The 20,736-nt window shown below is 48.6% G+C and overlaps 1 protein-coding gene across 2 annotated transcripts; it reads right to left on the bottom strand.

The window, feature by feature from the left end:
- Positions 1-335: 335 nt before the first annotated feature.
- LOC127697380 (left-right determination factor 2) lies at positions 336-5,604 on the bottom strand. 2 transcript variants are annotated; one of them, XM_052200494.1, is made up of 5 exons: positions 5,355-5,604; positions 4,705-4,747; positions 4,501-4,602; positions 4,017-4,262; positions 336-1,294 (listed from the first exon to the last, which is right to left on the bottom strand). In XM_052200494.1, the coding sequence occupies exons 1-5, from the start codon at positions 5,602-5,604 to the stop codon at positions 931-933; spliced, it is 1,005 nt and encodes a 334-aa protein (XP_052056454.1). In that variant the 3' UTR covers positions 336-930. The 2 variants fall into 2 exon arrangements, with proteins under 2 accessions (XP_052056454.1, XP_052056455.1); XM_052200495.1 differs by having other exon boundaries at positions 4,501-4,747.
- Positions 5,605-20,736: the final 15,132 nt, after the last annotated feature.

The raw sequence follows: 20,736 nt of genomic DNA, 5'->3' as shown, positions 1-20,736 counted from the left end.
CAGGGTCCCAATGTTGGCTCAATTTCATTTTCTAATAATTTTATCAAACTTTCTTTGCAAGTCAAACATTAATCTGAAACTACCATTGTGCAGTTATTACATTGTTTCCAAGCTGAGAGGGCACAACATGCACCTGGGCTGTTAGGACTGTGCTGTGGCCGGGCAGTGGTAGCACACGCCTTTAATCCCAGCACTTGGGAGGCAGAGGCAGGCGGATTTCTGAGTTCGAGGCCAGCCTAGTCTACAGAGTGAGTTCCAGGACAACCAGGGCTACACAGAGAAACCCTGTCTGGGGGTGGGGGGGGGGAAGGACTGTGCTGTGCTGTGCCCCATGCCTCAACTTGTAATTGTTTAAGAATCATTACATCAGGGAGCATCTAGTTTCACAGAATTCACCAAAGCAGAAGAAGAAGGAAGTAAGAAAGTCAGATATAATAGAATAATTATGCACACCAAGGCCAACTGAAAAGCAGTCATGCACAAATGAAATGTATACAGCCATTGTCCAGGGCTAAAGTTAGGAGAAATGGGAACAATTGTTTTTAACAAGTTGCTGCTGCAGGCTTCGGAGAAGTCTTCCTCCAGCCTGCTGCGGGCAGTCCCTGTCATGGTATGCTGTCCCCAGCAATCACTGTGTGAGAGTAAATTAGCTTTTGATTCCCATTCTCACCACAGAGTTTTGTTGCACACTTAGCTGAGAACTGGCCAGAAAACAGACTCAACTGGGAACCTGTTCACTGCACAACCGTGTCCTAGGCTAAGTGGGGCCGGGGTGTCCTGCTGGCGGGACATGATTTACTCACGTAAGTGCTTAAGCTAGGTGATGGACAAGGAAACCAAGGCGTGAAAGACTAGGGCAAAGGTAAAATGTGAGCACTACGGTAGGACAAGGTAGCCAGCTCACTGAGAATAAAACTGTGGACACGGAGACTACAGATCTAGCCCCCTGGGTATGAGCGCCCCATCCGAGGCACAGCTACACGTCTGCACCCTCATGTTGGGCAGGCTGACCACTTGAGGCCTGGTCCTGCCTCCCTCCTTTATGCTGACAATCATGGGCAGAGAGGTCATCTCTGAGGCAACACACTGCCGAGGCCCCAGAAATGGCCACCCGATGGTCAGGGACTCCGGCAGCTGCAGGCAGCTGCCCACACATTCATAAGTCAGGAACCCTGGGGGTTCCAGGATCCAGTTCTCGGCCCACTTCATCCCCTGCAGGTCCAGATACATCTCCTGGCGACAGCATCGGGTGCCTTCAGTCACTGGTGCCTCAGGGTCGCAATTGCCTTGAGCTCTATAGGGGTGAGAGATCAAAGGTCACCTGACAGGGCAGGGGTCAGGAGCATCTGGGAGGAAGTCCTACCCACCATTTCCTAAGGTATTCAGGGAGAATTGTGAAGACTAAAGAATAAATAAATGTCTAGAACATAAGGTGAGCTACTGCTTGTTAAGAGTCTTGGTATTCCAGGACTAAGTATGGCCTACGTGTTACCTCAGACGATGCTTGCACTTCATCCTCAGAGGAATCCTGAAGGAAGTTCTAGTCTTAACCTTGCTATAACTGAGGACACTGACACCCAAAGGTGCTCAGTGACATGACAGAGAACCAGTGAAAAGCAGAGCTAGATAGAAGTTAACTTCATGACAAAGGCCTGGTCTTAAGCAACTTGTCCTCAGTGACCAATGTCCATGGGAGATGGCCTCCAGAAAGCCCAAGGATACCCAAATGGTAGAGTCTGTACATATGACCTATGCACACCCTCCTATAAGCGTTAAACCATACTTGGTTACCTATAATACCTAATAAAGTTGAGCAAGGTATGCCTGACTTTAATCCCCTAGCACTCAGGAAACAAAGACAGGTTGATCTGTAAATTTGAGGCCAGACTGATCTACACAGAGTTCCAGGCCAGCTCCTTAGTGAGACTGAAAAAGTTTTTTAAAAGGACATACTGGGAGCTGGTGAGATGGCTTGGTGGTTAAGAGCACTGACTGTTATTCCAAAGGTCCTGAGTTCAAATCCCAGCAACCACATGTAATGTGTTGAGATCTGACTCCCTCTTCTGGAGTGTCTGGTACTTACATATAATAAATAAATAAATAAAAATTTTTAAAAAATGCTGGGACTGGAGAGATGGCTCAGTGGTTTAAGAGCACTGACTGCTCTTCCAAAGGTCCTGAGTTCAATTCCCAGCAACCACATGGTGGCTCACAAGCATCTGTGATGGGATCTGATGCCCTCTTCTGGGATGTCTGAAGACAGCTGCAGTGTATTCATATAAATAAAATAAATGAATCTTAAAAAAAGAAAAGAAAATTTCCATGCTGCTGGCATGGTGACACGCCTGTAATCCCAGCACTAAGGAGGTGAAGCCAGGAAGATCAAGAGTCCATGGTCATCCAGCCTGAGCTCTGAGACCCTTGCCTCAAAATACAAAACATTATGCTTAATAGGGGAAGAGCACAAATATGAGAGCAGCCCGAGTTCAAATCCCCAGTGCCCACAGAAGGCTAGCCGTGAAGTGTGCCTCAGTAATCAATATGCTCTTAAAGAAAAACAGAAGGTGGGGACAGGAAAACCCCCCAGAAACTTGCAGCCAAACTACATGCAAGTAACAAGGAGGCCTCACCGACATTCAAGGTCATCCTTTGACACACACACACATATACACATGCACACATACATACCACACACACACATGCACACCACACACACCACACATACATACCACCCATACACCACACACATATATACACACACATACACACCACACACCACACATATACTCACACACATATACACACACATGCACACACATGCTGCACACACATATATACACACCAGCACACATACTACACATATCATACATGCATACCACACATACATACACCACACATACATACTACACACAATCACATATATACACACACCACACATACACACATGCACACATATTACACACACCACACATACATACCACATACACACACAATACACATACATAGCATGCACACATACTTCACACAACACACAAACCACATATGCACACACACACACACCTATGTACACACACTATAATGCTTATCAGGAGGAGCAAGAAGATGGGGAGTAGAGAAGGCTATAATGAAGATACATTGTATACATGTATAAAATTCCCCCAAAATAATTTTTTTTTGTTTTTTGGATTTGGTTTTTTCAAGACAGGGTTTCTCTGTGTAGCCCTGGCTGTCCTGGAACTCACTCTGTAAACCAGGCTGGCCTCGAACTCAGAAATCCGCCTGCCTCTGCCTCCCAGAGTGCTAGGATTACAGGCGTGCACCACCACCGCCCGGCAGTAATTTTTAACAACAAAGAGTATATGCAGGGGAGGCAAGGTAGCTTAGCAGGTAAAGAGCTTGCCATGCAAGACTGACAGCACGGGTTGGATTGGATCCCTGGAAGCCACATAAAGGTGACAGAGTAGAACACAGTGCACAGAGCTAGCTGTCTGCTGACCTCCACATGCACACGGGTCCACAGGATGCACATTCGCAAAAGTAGCAAATAACAACTGTTTAAAGTTTATGCCTAATAAGATGTGTTTTGTTAGCATTTGTTCTTTTTTTAGTGTTTGTTTAGTTGGTTGGTTTGGTTTCGTTTTGATTTTGGTTTTTTGAAACAGGATTTCTCTGTGTAGCTTTAGCTATCCTCTGTAGACCAGACTGGCCTCAAACTCAGGGATCTGCCTGCCTCTCCCTTCCAAGTGTGGAATTAAAAGCATGCGCTACCAACACCTGTCTTACAGCTAAAAACCTTCAAAGACTTAGTCATGAAGGGGTGAGTGGAAATAAAATGTTATAATATTATAATACCATTTCTAAACGCACCACGGGAAAATATTATCGGTAGGAATGGCTCATCTTCTGGGGCAGCCTACATAGTCCACACGAGAGCTGGTACGAAAACTCGGCGGAAGACGAGGAAGGGAGAAGGATCCCGGTCGATCGCATCCCTAGCCACCCGACCTCCAGCCTACCCGTAGTCCTTGAGGTCCAGCGTGTGCAGCTCCAGCTGCGGCTCGCCCTGCCCCTTGCCGTCCGGCGTCCCCTGCGCCGCGAACCGGACCAACTTGTGTGCGCTCCAGGTCCCCGCGCCCAGATGCTCCCTCTGCACCGACACCTGGAGCAGCAGCGGCTGCCTCGGCCGGCTCAGCTGCTGCCAGAAATTCACGGCCTCCGTCACGTCGAAGGTCTTCCAGCCGCTCTCGTGGATGGACACGAGCCTGAGACACAGCGGCGCGCGTCAGGCGAGGGGACTGGCAGGCTGTTAGGGAGGCCCTGGAGGAGTCTGTCGGGTCCTGCCTATCATCTGCTGCTCCCCTCCACCCCGGCAGGGCCGAACCCGCACTTCCCAACTCTCCCAACACACACACACACACACACACACACACACACACACACACACAAACCACCCCTCTTCCTCCTCCTTCTCCTCCTCCTCATCCAGCAGCATCCCCCTACCTGGAGTCGATAAGGGCAGTGCGGTTGGAGCCATCCTCACGAACTCTCAGCCACTCGATGGTGACCCGAGCCAGGGCACTGTGTGGGGACAGCCTCTCATACCTCCGGAGAGCTGTTCTGGGCACCGGCTCCTGGAACAGCCGCAGCACGGCCTGCACTAGCTCGCTGTTCGGCGGCAGCCGCTGCTCCATGCCGAACACTAGCAGGTGACTGGAGGTCTCAGACACCAGGAACCTGCCTGCCACCTCTGTGGACAAGGACAGAGTCAGCCCAGCCTCTCCACTGTGCTCGGAGTAGGCTAGGACAGAGCCTTTCCAGTTCTGCGCCTGGAAAACCAGTTACCTAAAATCTCCAGGAAAAACCTGGGTCCCAAAACTTCCCCAATGAAGCACAAAGAGCTTTGGGACCCAGAAGTAATGGAGCTGAGGAGAGTCGGGTCCTTACAGGAGCCCGGCTTTGCATCTGGCTTTCTTTGAGTCTGATCTCAGGATGCTGGAGGTTTTGTTTGCTTTTAACCCAAAGTGGCTTCAACCATGCCTTCAGTGTTCACAGCACAAGCCACTGTCCCAGATGGTCCTAGATCATGACCCCAGAAGTCGCACTACTGCCTCCAGAAGAACCGGGCCCTTGCTACACCCACTCATACCCTATGATCCTGCTCTTCCCTGTTTCCCTCTCCTCTGAGTCTGGGTCTTGTCAGTCACTCCAGCCTGGTGTACCACCTCCTCCAGGCCTTGAGAGTCCTCAGTACATGGTCACACCCCCTCAACATACCCAAAGAAAGGGTCCACATCACCAGAGTGGGCATGGTCAGTCTGCCTGTCTAGAGATCAGGGACAGCAGGAAGAGCTCACCTCGAAAGTTCTGGCTGAACCTCTTGCCCCGGGAGCGGTCAGCATGACTTCCCTGCAGCAGGGCCACGTACTGGGACCTCACGTGGGTAGGGATGGTCATCCCTTCCACATCCACTCTGTCCAGGATGGGGACCTGGCTGAGCTGCAGCTGCTGCAGTAGGCTGCTCCGGACCTGTTCCTCAGTCATCGCCACCCCAGGGCCAGCCAGGGGCAGTACCCAGAGTGCCCAGCAAAGCCACAGGGACTGCATGACGCTGCCCAGGAGGAATGGTGGAGGTATGCGTTCCTAAAGTGCCCTGAAAAGCTCTTGGGGCCTAGATGTTCTGCCGAGGGCTGGTACTGGCCTTCTTTATAGTTGGCCCTGGGGTGGGGGGCAGGGAGGAAGGACAAGAAAGGTCACACCCCTGGGACCTCCTGGGAACTCAGCACGAGACAAGCCCCTGAGCCCTGAGGGGGGGCTGTCTAGAAAGAGTACAGAGAGCTGTCTGGAAGACACACAGACTGGGTCACTGTCTCTCAACAATACTGTTCACGCCTGTTGGAATTATCTGACAATGTCAAAGTTCTGTTTTGTGGGACAGAATTCCAAGGGGAAAAAGAGTCTCTTTCACCAGCTGTTGAAGTACTATGTTACCTGCATAGCGATGGCTGGGCTGAAAATTTCAGAGCCGAGTCTAGGTCAGGCAGACCGCAAACTTGTGACAGTCCTCCCCCCTTTATCCCCTGCATGCTAGGACTGTAGCTGTGTATAATAGTGATAACACCAGGCCTGTTTAAGACTCTCGGAGACTTCTCCATAGGCCAGTGCAGGTCTAGATTTGTCTGTGGAGAAACAAAGAGAGGGCAGAGTCCTATATTCCAGCCGGCTCTGGTTGCTTTCATAGATATCTCACAGTCACAGGAACTGCGTGTCCTTCAGTACCCCCACAGGCCTGTCAAAGTCCATCACAGTGCTCATCACACCCTACCTACCCTCTCCTGCCAGAGGAAGATGGAAGCTTCGAACTAAAGATTTTGGTAGCACCGTCTCAGGAAACATGAAGCCTGCCGTGTCTCTCTGTTCTCAGAGTGCCACAGAATGTGCCTCTCAGACACCAATTCCTTCTGGGAGGGCTCGCCCACTAGGCTCCCGTCACGAGAGCTCAGGCTTTGTGTCTTGCTCCTGCCACAGAATTAGGGACAGAACCCTTCCAAACAGAGGCCAGATCTGCCCAGAAGCATGTCCAGCCCACAGCTGCAGGCACCTGACTGTCTCTACTCCTTCAGCTCCATGTTAGAACAGCTGGGTCTCAGTGCTTGCTAAATTTTATAAATTCTTGGTGCCTTGCTTTTATCATCTAAAGAAGCAGGTGACAGTGACAGAAGACCCCGTCTCAAAACAAATACATAACATACATGCATGCATGATACGTCAGCAGCAGACACTATACAAGTGCTTATGTGTGTGCCAGGCACCATTCCAAGCTGGGAGTGTGGATCCATATGGCCCTTACGAAGCAGGTTTTAGCCTCAAGTGCACTTTTCAAATACTGGTCAGACACTACAGGACAAAGTCACCTGTCACAGCATGCGGTGAGAGGAGACTTTAGGATACGGATATGCATCTGCCTCCTAAGGCCTCTTCTGGTCCTGTAGCCTAGGTACCCATGGGACGTGAGCAGTGGCCACGGAGGAGCTAAGGGCCAAAGGGCCAAGTGGGCAGGGACCACCTCTCTGCCTTCCAGTGGAGGCCCCTGGCCCCTGGGTATGCCCTGTGCTCTATCTTTCTCAGACAACTCTGATAGAAGAGAAAACCCTCTCAGGCTCAAGGATTCTGGGTAACAGCCCAAACACACACACACACACACACACATACACACACACACACACACACACACACACACACACGTGCATGCACATTCACAGAAAGAAACACACATACATGTGCATGCACACACATGTGCACATTCTCAAGTACATATTTACGTGTGAAGAAGGTTTATAGTAGTAAGTGGGTGGGCTTAAAACTTAGAAGAGGAACAGAAATAACCCAGATAGAGCTGGAGGTATAGCTCTTTAGTAAAGCATTTGCCTAGCATTTGCAAGTCCTTGGTTTTGATCTCCACCATTTCAAAGAAAAGAAAAGAAAAGAAAAGAAAATCTGTCCCTAATCATAATAAGTCATGCATGCAGGATGTGTGTGTGTGTGTGTGTGTGTGTGTGTGTTGGCTTTGTTTTGTTTTGAGACAGGGTCTCATTACATAGCCCAGGCTAGCCTTGAATTCAAAGTCCTCCTACCTCAGTCTCCCTGGTGCTGAGATTATAAGCATGCACTGTCATGCCTGGCATTGTTAACTTTACATCCTTACAATAACCTGGGGGTGGACAGGGAGGTTTGCAGTATTGTTTCCATTTTATAGATGAAGATACTGAGGCATAAAACTGCTACACGGCCTGCCCAAGGGCAGACAACAGGTGCCAAAGTTAGTGTTATTTGAGTATATGTGACATAGAGTTTGGGGGTCACAGGATAGACAGGTTGAAATAAGAGCAAATATAGAAATCCAGACAGCTGGCCCCAGAGAGGGAAGTCCCAATGTCACAGGCCTGCTTCTCAGTCACTGCTCCCTGTTTCCGAGGAAACTAGGTAATGCCCCAGAAAGACTCCAATGTCTCATTTGGGAGGAGGGGGTGGCCCAGTGGCTGGGTGCTTACCGGATTCCATCCCCCAACACAGAAAAAAAAAACATCCAAAAAACCCTAATCCCATCCTGGATCTCACATCTCCTAATGAGGATTACCCTGAAATATAAGACACCCCCCCACACTCTGCATCCGGCCCAAACAGGCCCTTGACAAACATGATTTTCTTCAAAAGGAACGCCGGCTGCCTCCCTTTGCAAGTGATTAACAGGACGGGACTTTATAGGATGCTGACATTTGGGGCTTTAGTCAGGCCAAACGGCACAGTGGTGTCACATTTACAGGCGACCAGAACCTGTGGTCCCTTAGTCCCTGGAAGCTCTTCTGGGCTGGCGTGCCACAAAGATACAAGAGCCCGCCACCCTTGCAATCGATGAGAGGAAACCCCGTGGCTTATCGTAGCTGGTTTCGTGTCAAAATGTAACACCCAAGGCCCTGCTGCGTGGTTCAGTAAGACCTCCTGTCCCAGAGCCAAAGGACGGGCATCCCTTTGGCTTACAGACGCACACGGGGGCTCTCTACCGCCACCTCATGGACACTTTGGGTCTGAGGCCCTCTGGCCTTCCTTCTTTGTCTGCAAGGCTGGACCCAGGACTTGGAGTTAGGCAAGCTGAATTACAACCCAGAAAAATGTCCCATGTGATTTGTGTATTCTTTTTTTTTTTTTTGGCTTTTTGGCTTTGGTTTTTTTCGAGACAGGGTTTCTCTGTGTAGCCCTGGCTGTCCTGGGACTCACTCTGTAGACCAGGCTGGCCTCGAACTCAGAAATCCACCTGCCTCTGCCTCCCAAAGTTCTGGGATTACAGGTGTGTGCCACCACCGCCCGGCTGATTTGTGTATTCTTTTTGATTTGTTTTTAATGTTATTTATGTGTACGTGTGTATATCTGCGTGGCTGTCTACCAATTGCACACAGGCGCCCGGGAAGGCCAGGAGAGGCTGTTGAATTCCCTGGAGTTGGATTCATGGGAGGTTATGAGGCACCTGATGTGGAACCTGGGACCCAAACTGGGGTCCCCGGGAAGAGCATCGGATGCTCTGCTGACCCAGCTCAACTATGTGCTCCGGGGATTTGAGCCTCTCTGTCTCTGTCTCTGTTCCTAATTTATTTGTTGAGTGCACGCACACACAAGTCATGACACTCCCGCAGAGGTCAGAGGGCAATTTACAGGGGTCAGTTCTTCCTACCATTCTGGGGATTGGACTCTAGCTTGGCGGCAAGCATCTTCACGTGCTGAGCCAACTTGTCAGCCCTTAATTCTCTCTTCTCCCCTCCCCCCACACCCCTGTCTGTCTTTGCTAGGGTTTGAACTCAGAGCTCTGTATACGGAGGCAAGCACTCTACTGTTGATCTGCATTTCAATCCCTAGGTAATCCCAACCCAATAGGTCCCCTGTTAACTTTGGAGCATTATGTATTATACTTTTTTTCTTGCATATAACACGATGCTGTTCAGAGTAATAAAGTAGAAGAAGAACAACAAAAAAAAGTAGAAGAACTTGTCTGTTCCTACTCTAACATTTCCAGACAGGACAGAGAAAACCCCAAACAGATCTCAGGTCAAGGTTATTGTCCTATGGGTGGTACCTTCTCTTTCCCCTCCCCCCTTCCGTTCTTTCTTCATATCATAGGTAGTCAGGAAACTGAGGTGCCATCCTCTGGAAGGGCTGGGTTGTCTATGAATGGAACCAGTCCTCTAATCTGACTCAGACCTTTGTCTCACAGGGCTGCTGCTTTGACACACCCCTGTCCCCTCTGCCCTTTGTCTCCAACAGAAGAATCTTTACTTTCTGATTCCTGGATCCTGTCTCTAGTGAAATCCAGGCAGAGGGCCAGGCTGGGGTGCAGGAGGCCACAAGTCTCACAGGTGACTCAAATACCAACTCCTGGAACACACCTGCCTGGTAGAGAGCGACAGAACAGTAGGCTGTGGAAAGGGAAGGCACAGGGCCAACCTGGAAGCTCAGAGGAGGCTTGCCTGGGACAGAACAGTAGGCTGTGGAAAGGGAAAGCACAGGGCCAACCCGGAAGCTCAGAGGAGGCTTGCCTGGGACAGAACAGTAGGCTGTGGAAAGGGAAGGCACAGGGCCAACCCGGAAGCTCAGAGGAGGCTTGCCTGGAGGCCCCATGATGCCCCACTGTGCGGAATGGCTTGTTCTGGACTACTGGCCCCAAAGGACGGAGCAAACTGGGGTGGGAGAGGTTGGTGCTTGTGCACCGGCCCTAAGGAACACGCATGCAGGCGGTAGCCTCAAGTATTTGTAGTTTTCCACAGCACTTCTGCAACCTTACTCAGAACATTCACAGCAGAGAAGCTCCGAAGGGTGGGGCTGTGGGGGGAGGGGCACATCTGCAACATCTCAAAGAAGACTGGCGTAGAAGCCTTTGAGAGCGAGGTCTGAGGTTCACAGCTTCAGGCCTCTGCTCTCTGGGACCTGAGGCGCTGTTTGACAAGCTTTCAGACCTGACAGGTCTCCACCACAGACGCAGTGTCCGGCTCAGATCCACAATATGAGGGAGAGGCCTAGCTTTTGCATGACAAAAGTGGCCACCCTCCCCCTACTTGAGCAATCTGCCCATTGTAAAAGTTTCCTAATCCACATCCTGGTCCTTCTTCGGGCAGTGGCTAATTGCCCAATTACTGTATTTCCCCCACCGAACTCTGAGGGCTGCTGGGAATCCACATCCTGAAACCTTGGGGGGACCGAGTCTGGGAGATCGACCCTCTGTTTTTCTGTCTGCTTCTTAGGCTGCCCTGCCCCCATAGGACTGGAGTTGTCTGAGTTTTCAAGCTGCCTGTGGTTGATGGATGGCGTCTGGCAATAAAGCCAGCAGCAGACACAGTCTGAGGTGTGGGAAGGGCTATGACCCGTGAGTGTCTGTCTGTGTGTCAGTCCTGTGTGACCCTGGGATGCTGCCGGCCCTCTGAGACTGTTTTCTCTGTGCCGTCTACATTGTCTAAATAGTCAGTTTCTGCTCTGGGATGTCCGGTTCTACAAACTAGCAGGGAAAGAGGCTGGATGGCCTCGTCTAAGCATCTCCAGGCTCTGGAATTTCAGGGGCTCAGTTTCCCAGTGTGGATCACCTATGCGTGGCCCCAGAGGTCATCCTAGGAGAACCCTGGAGAGGGTACGGCCTCAGTTTCCAGGGATTCCAAGTCCCTAAAGTGACTCCCAGCCAGGTATTCCCATTTTCTTTTCTTTCTTTCTTTCTTTTTTTTTTTTAACTTGAAAAAAGGAGTTTTTATGGGCTGGAGAAATGGCTCAGCGGTTAAGAGCACTGGCTCTTCTTCCAGAGGTCTTGAGTTCAATTTCCAGCAACCATGTGGTGTATCACAACCATCTGATGCCCTCCTCTGGTGTGCCCCAGGAGAACCACCATGTACTCATATACATGAAATAAACCTTTAAAAAAAAGGGTGTTTTTATTGGAGGCGAGGAAACACACTAGTATGCAGTGGACACACAGAGAAAAGACCCTCTGCAAAGCAGAGGGCAGCCTCAGAAAGCTGAGATCCCTGTTCCAGGTCCTTGGAGAGGCCAAATAACGACTATGCAGTTCCTGTTCTTCCCAGGGCCCGATTCCGAACTTGGCTCTGTCCCAGCACAGAAGCGCCCAGAAGATCCCTGGGAAAGCAGGAGTGTAGGAAAGAAAGGGTCTCCACCTTCTACTATCTTCTCTGAAAATCGACCTTTCCAAGGCATTAGCCCCAGAATTACCTCCATCTCCCTCTAAATCCCTGTCCCCTCACCTACCTCCTCCTCCTCCCAAAGCCCTCTCCGTATCTTTCCCCATCACCTATGGAGGACCATGCCTTCCTTCCATCTCTCCACGATGCACAAGGGTCTCCACCACGCCCTTGGCCAGGCACCACCGTGGCACCTTCCTCTCCCAGACAGAATTTCCTCTGCTCAGCACTTAAGCTCACATGCTGGTCGCAGCTCAAAAGCTGGCTTTCTGGCCTGTTTGTTTTCCCCTCACCTTTACATACCATTGGCCTCTCTAATTTATCTTACCGATGTGATTATATATGTGTGTGTGTGGGGGGGGGTGTCTGTGTATTTGTATGTTGAGTATGAGGGGATGTGGGGTATATGGTGAGTGAGTGTGTGTTGGGGGGGGGTTATAGTGAGTGTGGTATGTGTGTCTGTAAGTTCAAAGCCAGCCTGGCCCACATAGTGAGTTTCAGAACAACCAGACCTATAGAGAGAGACCCTATCTCAGACAAAACAAAACAAATTTCTCACTTGACAAGTCACAATTTCCTTGGGAGTGTGAGGGATAGAACCGGGACACAGTGCATACCAGGGTAGGGCACCACTAAGAGCCGTGCCTCGGTTCACAGCATCAGGCTTTCTTCCTTCAGGAAAACTCTTTCCCAGCCTTGGTATAATCTCCTCATCCCTGTGACAGCTGGGTGGTGTCCCTCCCTCCTGACAACAGACACAGGTATGCCAGTCTCTGGTATGGAGAAGCAGTCCTGTGTGGTCCTGCAGTCACATGGAGAACAAACAGTGCCAAAGAGGCCATCTCACATGGCCTTCTTGAGGGGGAGATGATACAAAAGAGTGAAGAGAAGAGGCCAAGGGGAGGGGAGGAAATCATGGAGCAGGAAGAACTGAGAAACTGGATACATATGATAGCAGTCCGGGTTAAGCCGGTCTTTGTCAGAAGTCAACAGGCAACACCTCTCTCTCTCTGGGCACTAGAGATGGAACCAGAGGCCACACAGATGCTAAAGCAAGCGCTGAAATACAATGTTAAAGCTGAAAAAGAGAAAACAAACCAAGCACGCTGGCGGATGTAAGGACAGGCAGTAAGAAGAACCCCACCTGCACAGACATGGGATCCCGGCCAGAGCAGTGCTGTCTAACAGCACCAGGCCAAGCTGGTGGGCAGCTTCTCTCTGTGATAACTGCGCTGAGCTCTGGTTTCACCTGGCGATAAATACTGGGCTGATCCCCTTCCTCCCTTGGGGATCACTTTCCCTTGTCCTCACATGAGCTCTTGTCCTCCCCTCCCCTCCCCTGCCCTCCCCTGCCCTCCCCTCCCCTGTCCTCCCCTCCCCTCCCCTGCCCTCCCCTGCCCTCCCCTCCCCTGCCCTGCCCTCCCCTCCCCTCCCCTCCCCTCCCCTCCCCTCCTCTCCTCTCTTCTCTTCTCTTCTCTTCTCTGTATGGAACTCACTATGTAGACCAGGCTGGTCCTGAACTCAGAGATCTTCTTGCTTCTATCTCCTGAGTGCTGAGATCAAAGGTAAGTACCCCCCCCCCCCCAAGCCGGGAGGTGGTGGCGCACGCCTGTAATCCCAGCACTCTGGGAGGTAGAAGCAGGTGGATTTCTGAGTTCAAGGCCAGCCTGGTCTACAAAGTGAGTTCCAGGACAGCCAGGGCTATACAAAGAAACCCTGTCTCGAAAAAACCAAATCCAAAAAAACCAAAAAAAAAAAAAAAAAAAAAAAAAAGGTAAGTACCCCCCATACCTAGCTGTTTTTAAGTCTGTATCTCACTTTGACACACCCTTTTTGTTTATTTGCTTGTTTTTTAAAACAGGTTTTCTCTGTGTAGCCATGGTTATCCAGGAACAGGCTTAGTAGACCATGCTGGCCTCAAACTCAAATATCCATCTGTCTCTGCCTCCTAAGTGTTGGGAGTAAAGGCATGAGCCACCACTGCCCAGCAATCTTGTTCTTTCTTTAAGCATACTTGGATCTAATTTTTTATCTGTCTGTCAGTCTATTGAGATGGGGGGTCTCACTTTTAGTTCTGTTTGGCCTGAAACTCCCTATGTAGACCAGGCTGACCTGCAATTCACAGAGATTTGCCTGCCTCTGTCTCCCAAGTGCTGGGATTAAAGGCAGGCACCACCATGCACAACCTGATTCTAAATGTTAAGTCTCTATCTATGGGGTAGTATGCAAAGTTTTGATATCTATATACATCATTGTGATGACCACGGCTTTGTGGTAAGAATATTCAAAGTCCTTTTTCTAAAAATAGGAGTGTAGGGGCTCATGTCTGTAACGTTGGCACCTGGGAACTTGAGACAGGAGAATTGACATGAGTTTGGGGTTAACACAGGAAGTTCTTGTCTTAAGAAGAAATTGGGCTGGTGAGATGGATGACTCGGTGGTTAAGAGCACTGACTGCTCTTCCAAAGAACCTGATTTCAAATCCCAGCAACCACATGGTAGCTCACAACTATCTGAAATGGGATCTGACGCCCTCTTCTAGTATGTCTAAATACAGCTACAGCGTATTTGCATATAAAAAATAAATCTTAAAAAAATAATTTAAAAAAAAGAAAAAAAGAATTCAGAACTGGAGAGATGGCTCAGTGGTTAAGAGCACCGACTGCTCTTTCGAAGGTCCTGAGTTCAAATCTCAGCAACCACATGGTGGCTCACAACCATCCGTAAAGAGATCTGACTCCCTCTTCTGGAGTGTCTGAAGACAGCTAGAGTGTACTTACATAATATAAATAAATCTTTTTAAAAAAAGAAAGAAAAGAAAAAAGAATCCTCTCCTCAAGCTGTTTTGTAATACACAAATACAACTCGTTGCATTCAGGGCCTCTGGGACACTAAGTATGAACTCTACCACTGAGCTCCCCTCCAGCCCCAGCAGCTCGGCATGGCCATCTATAACCACACTCACAATAACACGCCAGAACACAGTCCTCCCACGGAGCTGAGCCCTCACCCCCTTAGCTAACCTGTCCCAGCATCTGCTCCTCTATCCAACCAGGCTCTGCTGCCCCTGCTGCCCCTGTGCACAGATGGCCTTTTATTTATTTATCTTTTTTGTTTGTTTGTTTGTTTTTTGGATTTGTTTTTTGTTTTGTTTTGTTTTGATTTGGTTTGGTTTTGGTTTTTGGTTTTTTGAGACAGGGTTTCTCTGTGTAGCCCTGGCTGTCCTGGAACTCACTTTATAGACCAGGCTGGCCTCGAACTCAGAAATCTGCCTGCCTCTGTCTCCCAGAGTGCTGGGATTACAGGCATGCGCCACCACCGCCCAGCTATAAATGACCTTTTAAATTTCCATATATGAGTCACGGAGTATTTGGAAGTGGAGAATTCTCGTTCCCCTCTCTTCTCCTCCCGGCGCCACCTTCCATTTTTAACAGTCAGGGCTGAACCCAGGACCCTGGCCTCCAATCTTATACTCCAGTTGTTGGAACTGAAAGTTCATGCCACGGCAGACTGCCCAGAGAAGGAGATGCACAGGCATCTCAGTTGTGCATCTGGACTATTCATGTACAGGAAGGAGGCCTGGGAGGGTCATGGGAGGCTGTGGTATTAGTGATAAGGTCCCTGCCCTCTTCTCTAATCACCCAGGCTGGAGATAACACAGAGAGGGGAAATTCACATTTCTGGCAACAACTAGAGGTTTGCTCGGCACACAGATACATAGTAATGAATACAGGGTCTGTTGGAAATCACTAGGATACGCCATCGTTTGGGGACAGATTCTCTCTCCAGAAATGTCAATTCATTCCGGGTAGCTCAGTTGCAGCTAGCATAGGAAGGGAACGGGCATTTGCTTCGCTCTTGGAGAAGCTGGACGGCCTATCTTACCCACTTCCTGCATGCTCATTAGGGAAGGTGACATCCCAAGCACCAAGTGCTTTGGCTTCCTCTGAGTCACCCTGCCAGCATTTGGCCTCATCCTGGAGCACAGGAGGCTCCCCCAGGGGAGGCCCTGGTGCGAGCCTTTTGGGGAACCTGTGACACAAAATCAAACAGCATAGAAACGCAATTACCTCCCTCTTCACCCTCTCCACTCCTCAAAGATAACTTCTGATGGTTTGCCTCAAAACCATAATTAGATTTTTTTTTTTAAACAACGATTTCCTAACGGTTCTCTGCTGTGAAAACAAAAACAAAAACAAACCAAAAACCAGCATTAACTACCTTCCCTCAGTCTGCACCCCATCTCTCCTCTGACTTATTTACTTGTTGATTGATGGCTGATTGATTGATGACTGATTCTAGGGCTTGAACCCAGCCAGGCCTTTATACATGCTAGGCAAGCAATCTATCACGGAGCTACTGATTAAATAGTACCATTTAAAGACAACCCCAAACTTCCTTATTCTAGTACATTCCTTCATTCTTACTGCCTCCCCCAAAACTCCGCCAAGGTAATTAACCACTGCTATAATTTCTGTATTATTCTTTCAGACATTTTTGCCATAAATTAATTACAGTATTGTTATTTTAGTTTGTTTGTTTTTTTTTTTTTTGAAACAGGGTAGAAGTCACTATGTAGCCTAGGCTGGCCACAAACTCCCAGTAATCTTACTATAACCTTTTGGAATGTTGGTAATCAATTACAGACCTAAACGTGTGTGTGTCACACACACACACACACACACACACACAAAGAGAGAGAGAGAGAGAGAGAGAGAGAGAGAGAGAGAGAGAGAGAGAGGGAGAGGGAGAGGGAGAGGGAGAGGGAGAGGGAGAGGGAGAGGGAGAGAGGGAGAGGGAGAGGGAGAGGGAGAGAGGGAGATGAAAGCCCTGCGCATGCGCAAAGGCATTTCTAGAGCCTAGACACCCCCCCTCCCGAAACTGAGTAGAAGGGTGTTCAGATTTTATGGCTTTACCAGATTCTTGTAGATTACCCTCATTAAAGACCCACTTAAATGTCAGTTGAGAGAGTTTCCTACCAGTCTCTTAACTAAGCACCTACGTCTAGATCCGTCTAGTGCGCAGTTGGAACAGAGAAGAACTGGATAGCTTGCCTTTGCCTTGTGCCCGTCTGTCTGTCGGCGTGACAGAACTTTCCAGTGTTTATTGGCACTCAGAACACACCCTTTCCCTCCTTCTTGACAGGGTCTCACAGTGTGGCTTAGACTGTCCTTAACCCTGCAGCCCTGCCCAGCATGCCTCAAGTCCATAATCCCCGAAGTCAGAAGGCTGAGGTACAACAATCCCCATGTTTAAGGATAGACAGCCTGGGCTACAAAGTGAGTGCTTAGATCCCGCCCGGCTGGAGTTCGAGACTCCGATGATATAAATAAATAAATAAATAAATAAATAAATAAATAAATAAATCGGGCTGGTGTGATGGCTCAGCAGTTAAGAGCACCGACTGCTCTTCCGGAAGTCATGAATTCAAATCCCAGCAAACACATGGTAGCTCACAACCATCTCTAGCGAGAAACAAAGAACCTATGGGCTGGAGTGAATGAGGCCGGTGCAAGAGGGAGAAAGGGAAGGGGGAAAATAAATAAATAAATAAATAAGTAAAACAGCCTGCTATCCTTCTGTCTCAGTGTAGATATATCTATCTCTATCTCATCTCTCTCTCTCTCTCTCTCTCTCTCTCTCTCTCTCTCTCTCTCTCTATCAGGGAGGCTGAGAGAGGAGCAAGCAATTCAGATAAGAATGTCTGTAGGTCATTCACAGTTGGCCCTGGGTTACACAGTTGACACTCTATCTCAAAACAAATGCCACAAAGAAGAAGAACATTTTCTTTTCTTTTTTTTCCTTTCCTTTAAAAAAAAATTGTTCTTGTTTGCTCGTTCATTTGTTTGTTGCTTTGGTTTTGATCCTTTGAGACAAGGTTTTTCTATGTAGCCCTGGAACATGCTGTGTAGACCAGGATGGCCTCAAATGGACAGAGATCGGCTTGCCTCTGCCTCCGGAGTGCTGGGTTTAAAGTTGTACGCCACTGCTACCCTGTTTAAAATGCTTTCTTTAAAAAACAAAGCAACGTGATGTTTGAATTCTTTATGTTTTGTGTGCAAATATGTTTGTGTTAGATATGTACGTGTGTTTTGTCTGCATGTACACATATGCACCGTGTGTGAGAGGTGCAGGTGCCAGATCCCATGGAACTGGAATTACAGATGGCTGACCACTAAGTTATGTCTCCAGCGCCCCCAAATGTCTTCTTTATGTCAACACCTACAAACCTGAAGTCCTGGATTTTTTTTTGTTTCTTGGTTGATTGGTCTTTTGAGACTTGTCTATGTAGCTGGTGCTGCCTTAAAACTCATTACATAGCCCCAACTGAACTCAGATTCGATATTCAAGCCAGGTAGAGTACTGCATGCCTAAAAACCTAGCACCGGCAGGAACAGGCAAATTAGGGGTTCAAGGTCATCCTCAGTAACTATGAGGACAGCCTAGGCAGCCAACACTCACCTATCCTCTACCCGGTCCCAGATAAAAACCACAACAACACAAAAATAAAAACAAAACCAAAAATCACCTTGAGACCTCCTGCCTAGTTTCATGGTCCAGCCTCAACACAGGATCCAGTTTTCAACTGGAAGCAGGAATATCTCTGGAAGGCTCATAATAACCAGACACAGACAGCTTTTCAGGTACAAACTGACAGGCAGTATTTTAAGGCTTAAAGTTGTTCTCTCTCTCTCTCTCTCTCTCTCTCTCTCTCTCTCTCTGTCCCCTTGAAGCTGTATGTACTTTTACTCTCTCTCCCTCTCGCTCTCTCTCTCTCTCCCTCTCTCTCTCTCCCCCCCCTCTGTCCCCTTGAAGCTGTATGTACTTTTACTCTCTCTCTTCAGGCCAGGGGTTGAGCTGGCTCTCTTTCTCACACTCACACTCACACTCACTCTGTGTGTTCTTCCACATACACACTCCACACACACTCTCTCCTCACACACTCTCTCACTCCGCACTCTCTCTCTCTCCTTGCGCACTTACACACACACTCTCTCCGTGCTCTCTCTCACACACTCTCTCCGTGCTCTCTCTCACACACCCTCACATTCTCTCTTCGTTCACTCACACACTCTCCACACGCCTCATGCGCACCTCCCTCTCTCTCCACTCGATGACTCGCTCTCTCTCCTTTCTCTTGCCTCAGTCTTTTATTGATACTCTAAAAGCAGGTAGAAAAAAAAAGACATTGTATAATCATTGCCAAATCAAATTCAAAAGGATAACCACATCCCACAAAGAATCAAGAATTCCAACTGTTCCCCAAAATTTCAAGCTTCCCTATTCCCAGGCCTGTGGCCAAAGTAATAATTGCAAACATATCATTATTTAAACTTTAATGTTTGACATATTATACTCCAGAGCTCAGAGCTCCGAGGTCAGCTACTTGCATTTTCCTGTGAAGCTCTAATGATAAGTGACATGGGCAAAGCGGCCAGGCAGCGGCCAGAAAGAGTCAGGTTAGACCTTGACTCAGTAGTTCCGCTAGCTTTTGCTTCTGCACATTGCACACAGTGACTCTCCTAGGAGTCCTGGTGTTTTGACTTAGTTTTACTAGAGTATAATTTTATTCATTCTATACTTTCTTATCCATATATATCCAAAGGAGACCATGAACTGCTCTCAAATGCTGTGCAAACCCCATTTCCTAACTTCTTCTTCTTCTTCTTCTTCTTCTTCTTCTTCTTCTTCTTCTTCTTCTTCTTCTTCTTCTTCTTCTTCTTCTTCTTCTCCTTCTCCTTCTCCTTCTCCTTCTCCTTCTCCTTCTCCTTCTCCTTCTCCTTCTCCTTCTCCTTCTCCTTCTCCTTCTCCTTCTCCTTCTCCTTCTTGTTCTTCTTTTTTGGTTTTTGGATTTGATTTTTTCAAGACAGGGTTTCTCTGTATAGCCTTAGCTGTCCTGGAACTCACTGTGTAGACCAGGCTTTGAACTCAGAGATCCACCTGCCTCTGCCTCCCAAGTGCTGGGATTACGGGCGTGTGCCACCACTGCCCAGCTAATTTCCTAACTTCAATAGCTTTTCCTTTTCTGAATTAAAAGTACCCCATGTTTGTGTTTGTGTTCCCTTAATCCATTTTTCCTTTATCCCATGATTATGTCTCTCTTACTAATGCTTTTTCATAAATCTAGCAAATTCCTTCACTTTCTGGTAATGGATCCTGTATGACTCTAGTAGTAAGTGATTGTTTCATTTTCTAATAATTTCTTCAAACTTTCTTTGCAAGTCAAACATTAATCCAAAACTACCATTGTTTCCAAGATGAGAGGACAGAGCATGTACCTGGGCCATTAGGGCTGTGCTGTGCTGTGCTGTGCTGTGTCCCAGGCCTTAATTTTTAATTGTTTAACAATCATTACATCAGGGAACATCTAGTTTCACAGAATTCACCAGAGCAGAAGGAAAAGGGAGTAAGAAAGTCAGATATAACAGAATAATTATGCACACCAAGGCCAACTAGAAAACAGTCACACGCAAATGAAATCTATACAGCCATTGTCCAGGGCTAAGGTTAGAAGAAATGGGAACAACTGTTGTTACAAAGAGCTGCCACTGGCTACGGAGATGTCTCCAATCCGGCCTACTGCAGGCAGTCCCTTGGTCCCCTGGAGGGATGTGTGTCCTGCTTCTCAGGGTCCCAGATGCCATCCTTTTTCACAAGGAGCTGCCATAGGCTTCTAAGATGTCTCCATCTGGCCAGCTGCTGGCAGTCCCTGTAGTGGTATGCTGTCCCCAGCACCTGAGGCTCCAACTGCAAGAATACCAGGAAAGTCAGACCGGGGGAGGGGTGGAGGGGTGGGAAGGACGGTGCTTCAGAAGACTTACCAGCTAGATGGAGAGGTGGCTGGGAGGTCCACTTGCTCCCTCCCTCTGTGGTGCCTGAGAACTGGATGGGGGTGGTAAGACCCTAGAGATGGCCCCCAAGGGAAGTGACCTCCAGGTGACCTTGCTATGCCTTTCCTTCTATTTGCTCAAGATGGTGGAATCAGGGGAGAAGAAGCATCCTGGAGGCCTCA

The sequence above is a fragment of the Apodemus sylvaticus genome, chromosome 12, assembly GCF_947179515.1.
Source record: "Apodemus sylvaticus chromosome 12, mApoSyl1.1, whole genome shotgun sequence".
Taxonomy (NCBI): Eukaryota; Metazoa; Chordata; class Mammalia; order Rodentia; family Muridae; genus Apodemus; species Apodemus sylvaticus.
The sequence above is the reverse complement of the archived record's forward strand: the minus strand, read 5'-3'. Positions and strand labels throughout refer to the sequence as shown.

Excerpts from the sequence above, each read along its gene's own strand:
- LOC127697380 (XM_052200495.1), bottom strand. The coding sequence starts at position 5,604 with ATGCAGTCCCTGTGGCTTTGCTGGGCACTCTGGGTACTGCCCCTGGCT. Across the intron at positions 4,263-4,500 it reads ACTGCCCTTATCGACTCCAG|GCTCGTGTCCATCCACGAGA; the intron begins GTAGGGGGATGC and ends GCTGTGTCTCAG. Across the intron at positions 1,295-4,016 it reads CTGGACCTCAAGGACTACGG|AGCTCAAGGCAATTGCGACC; the intron begins GTAGGCTGGAGG and ends TCACCCCTATAG.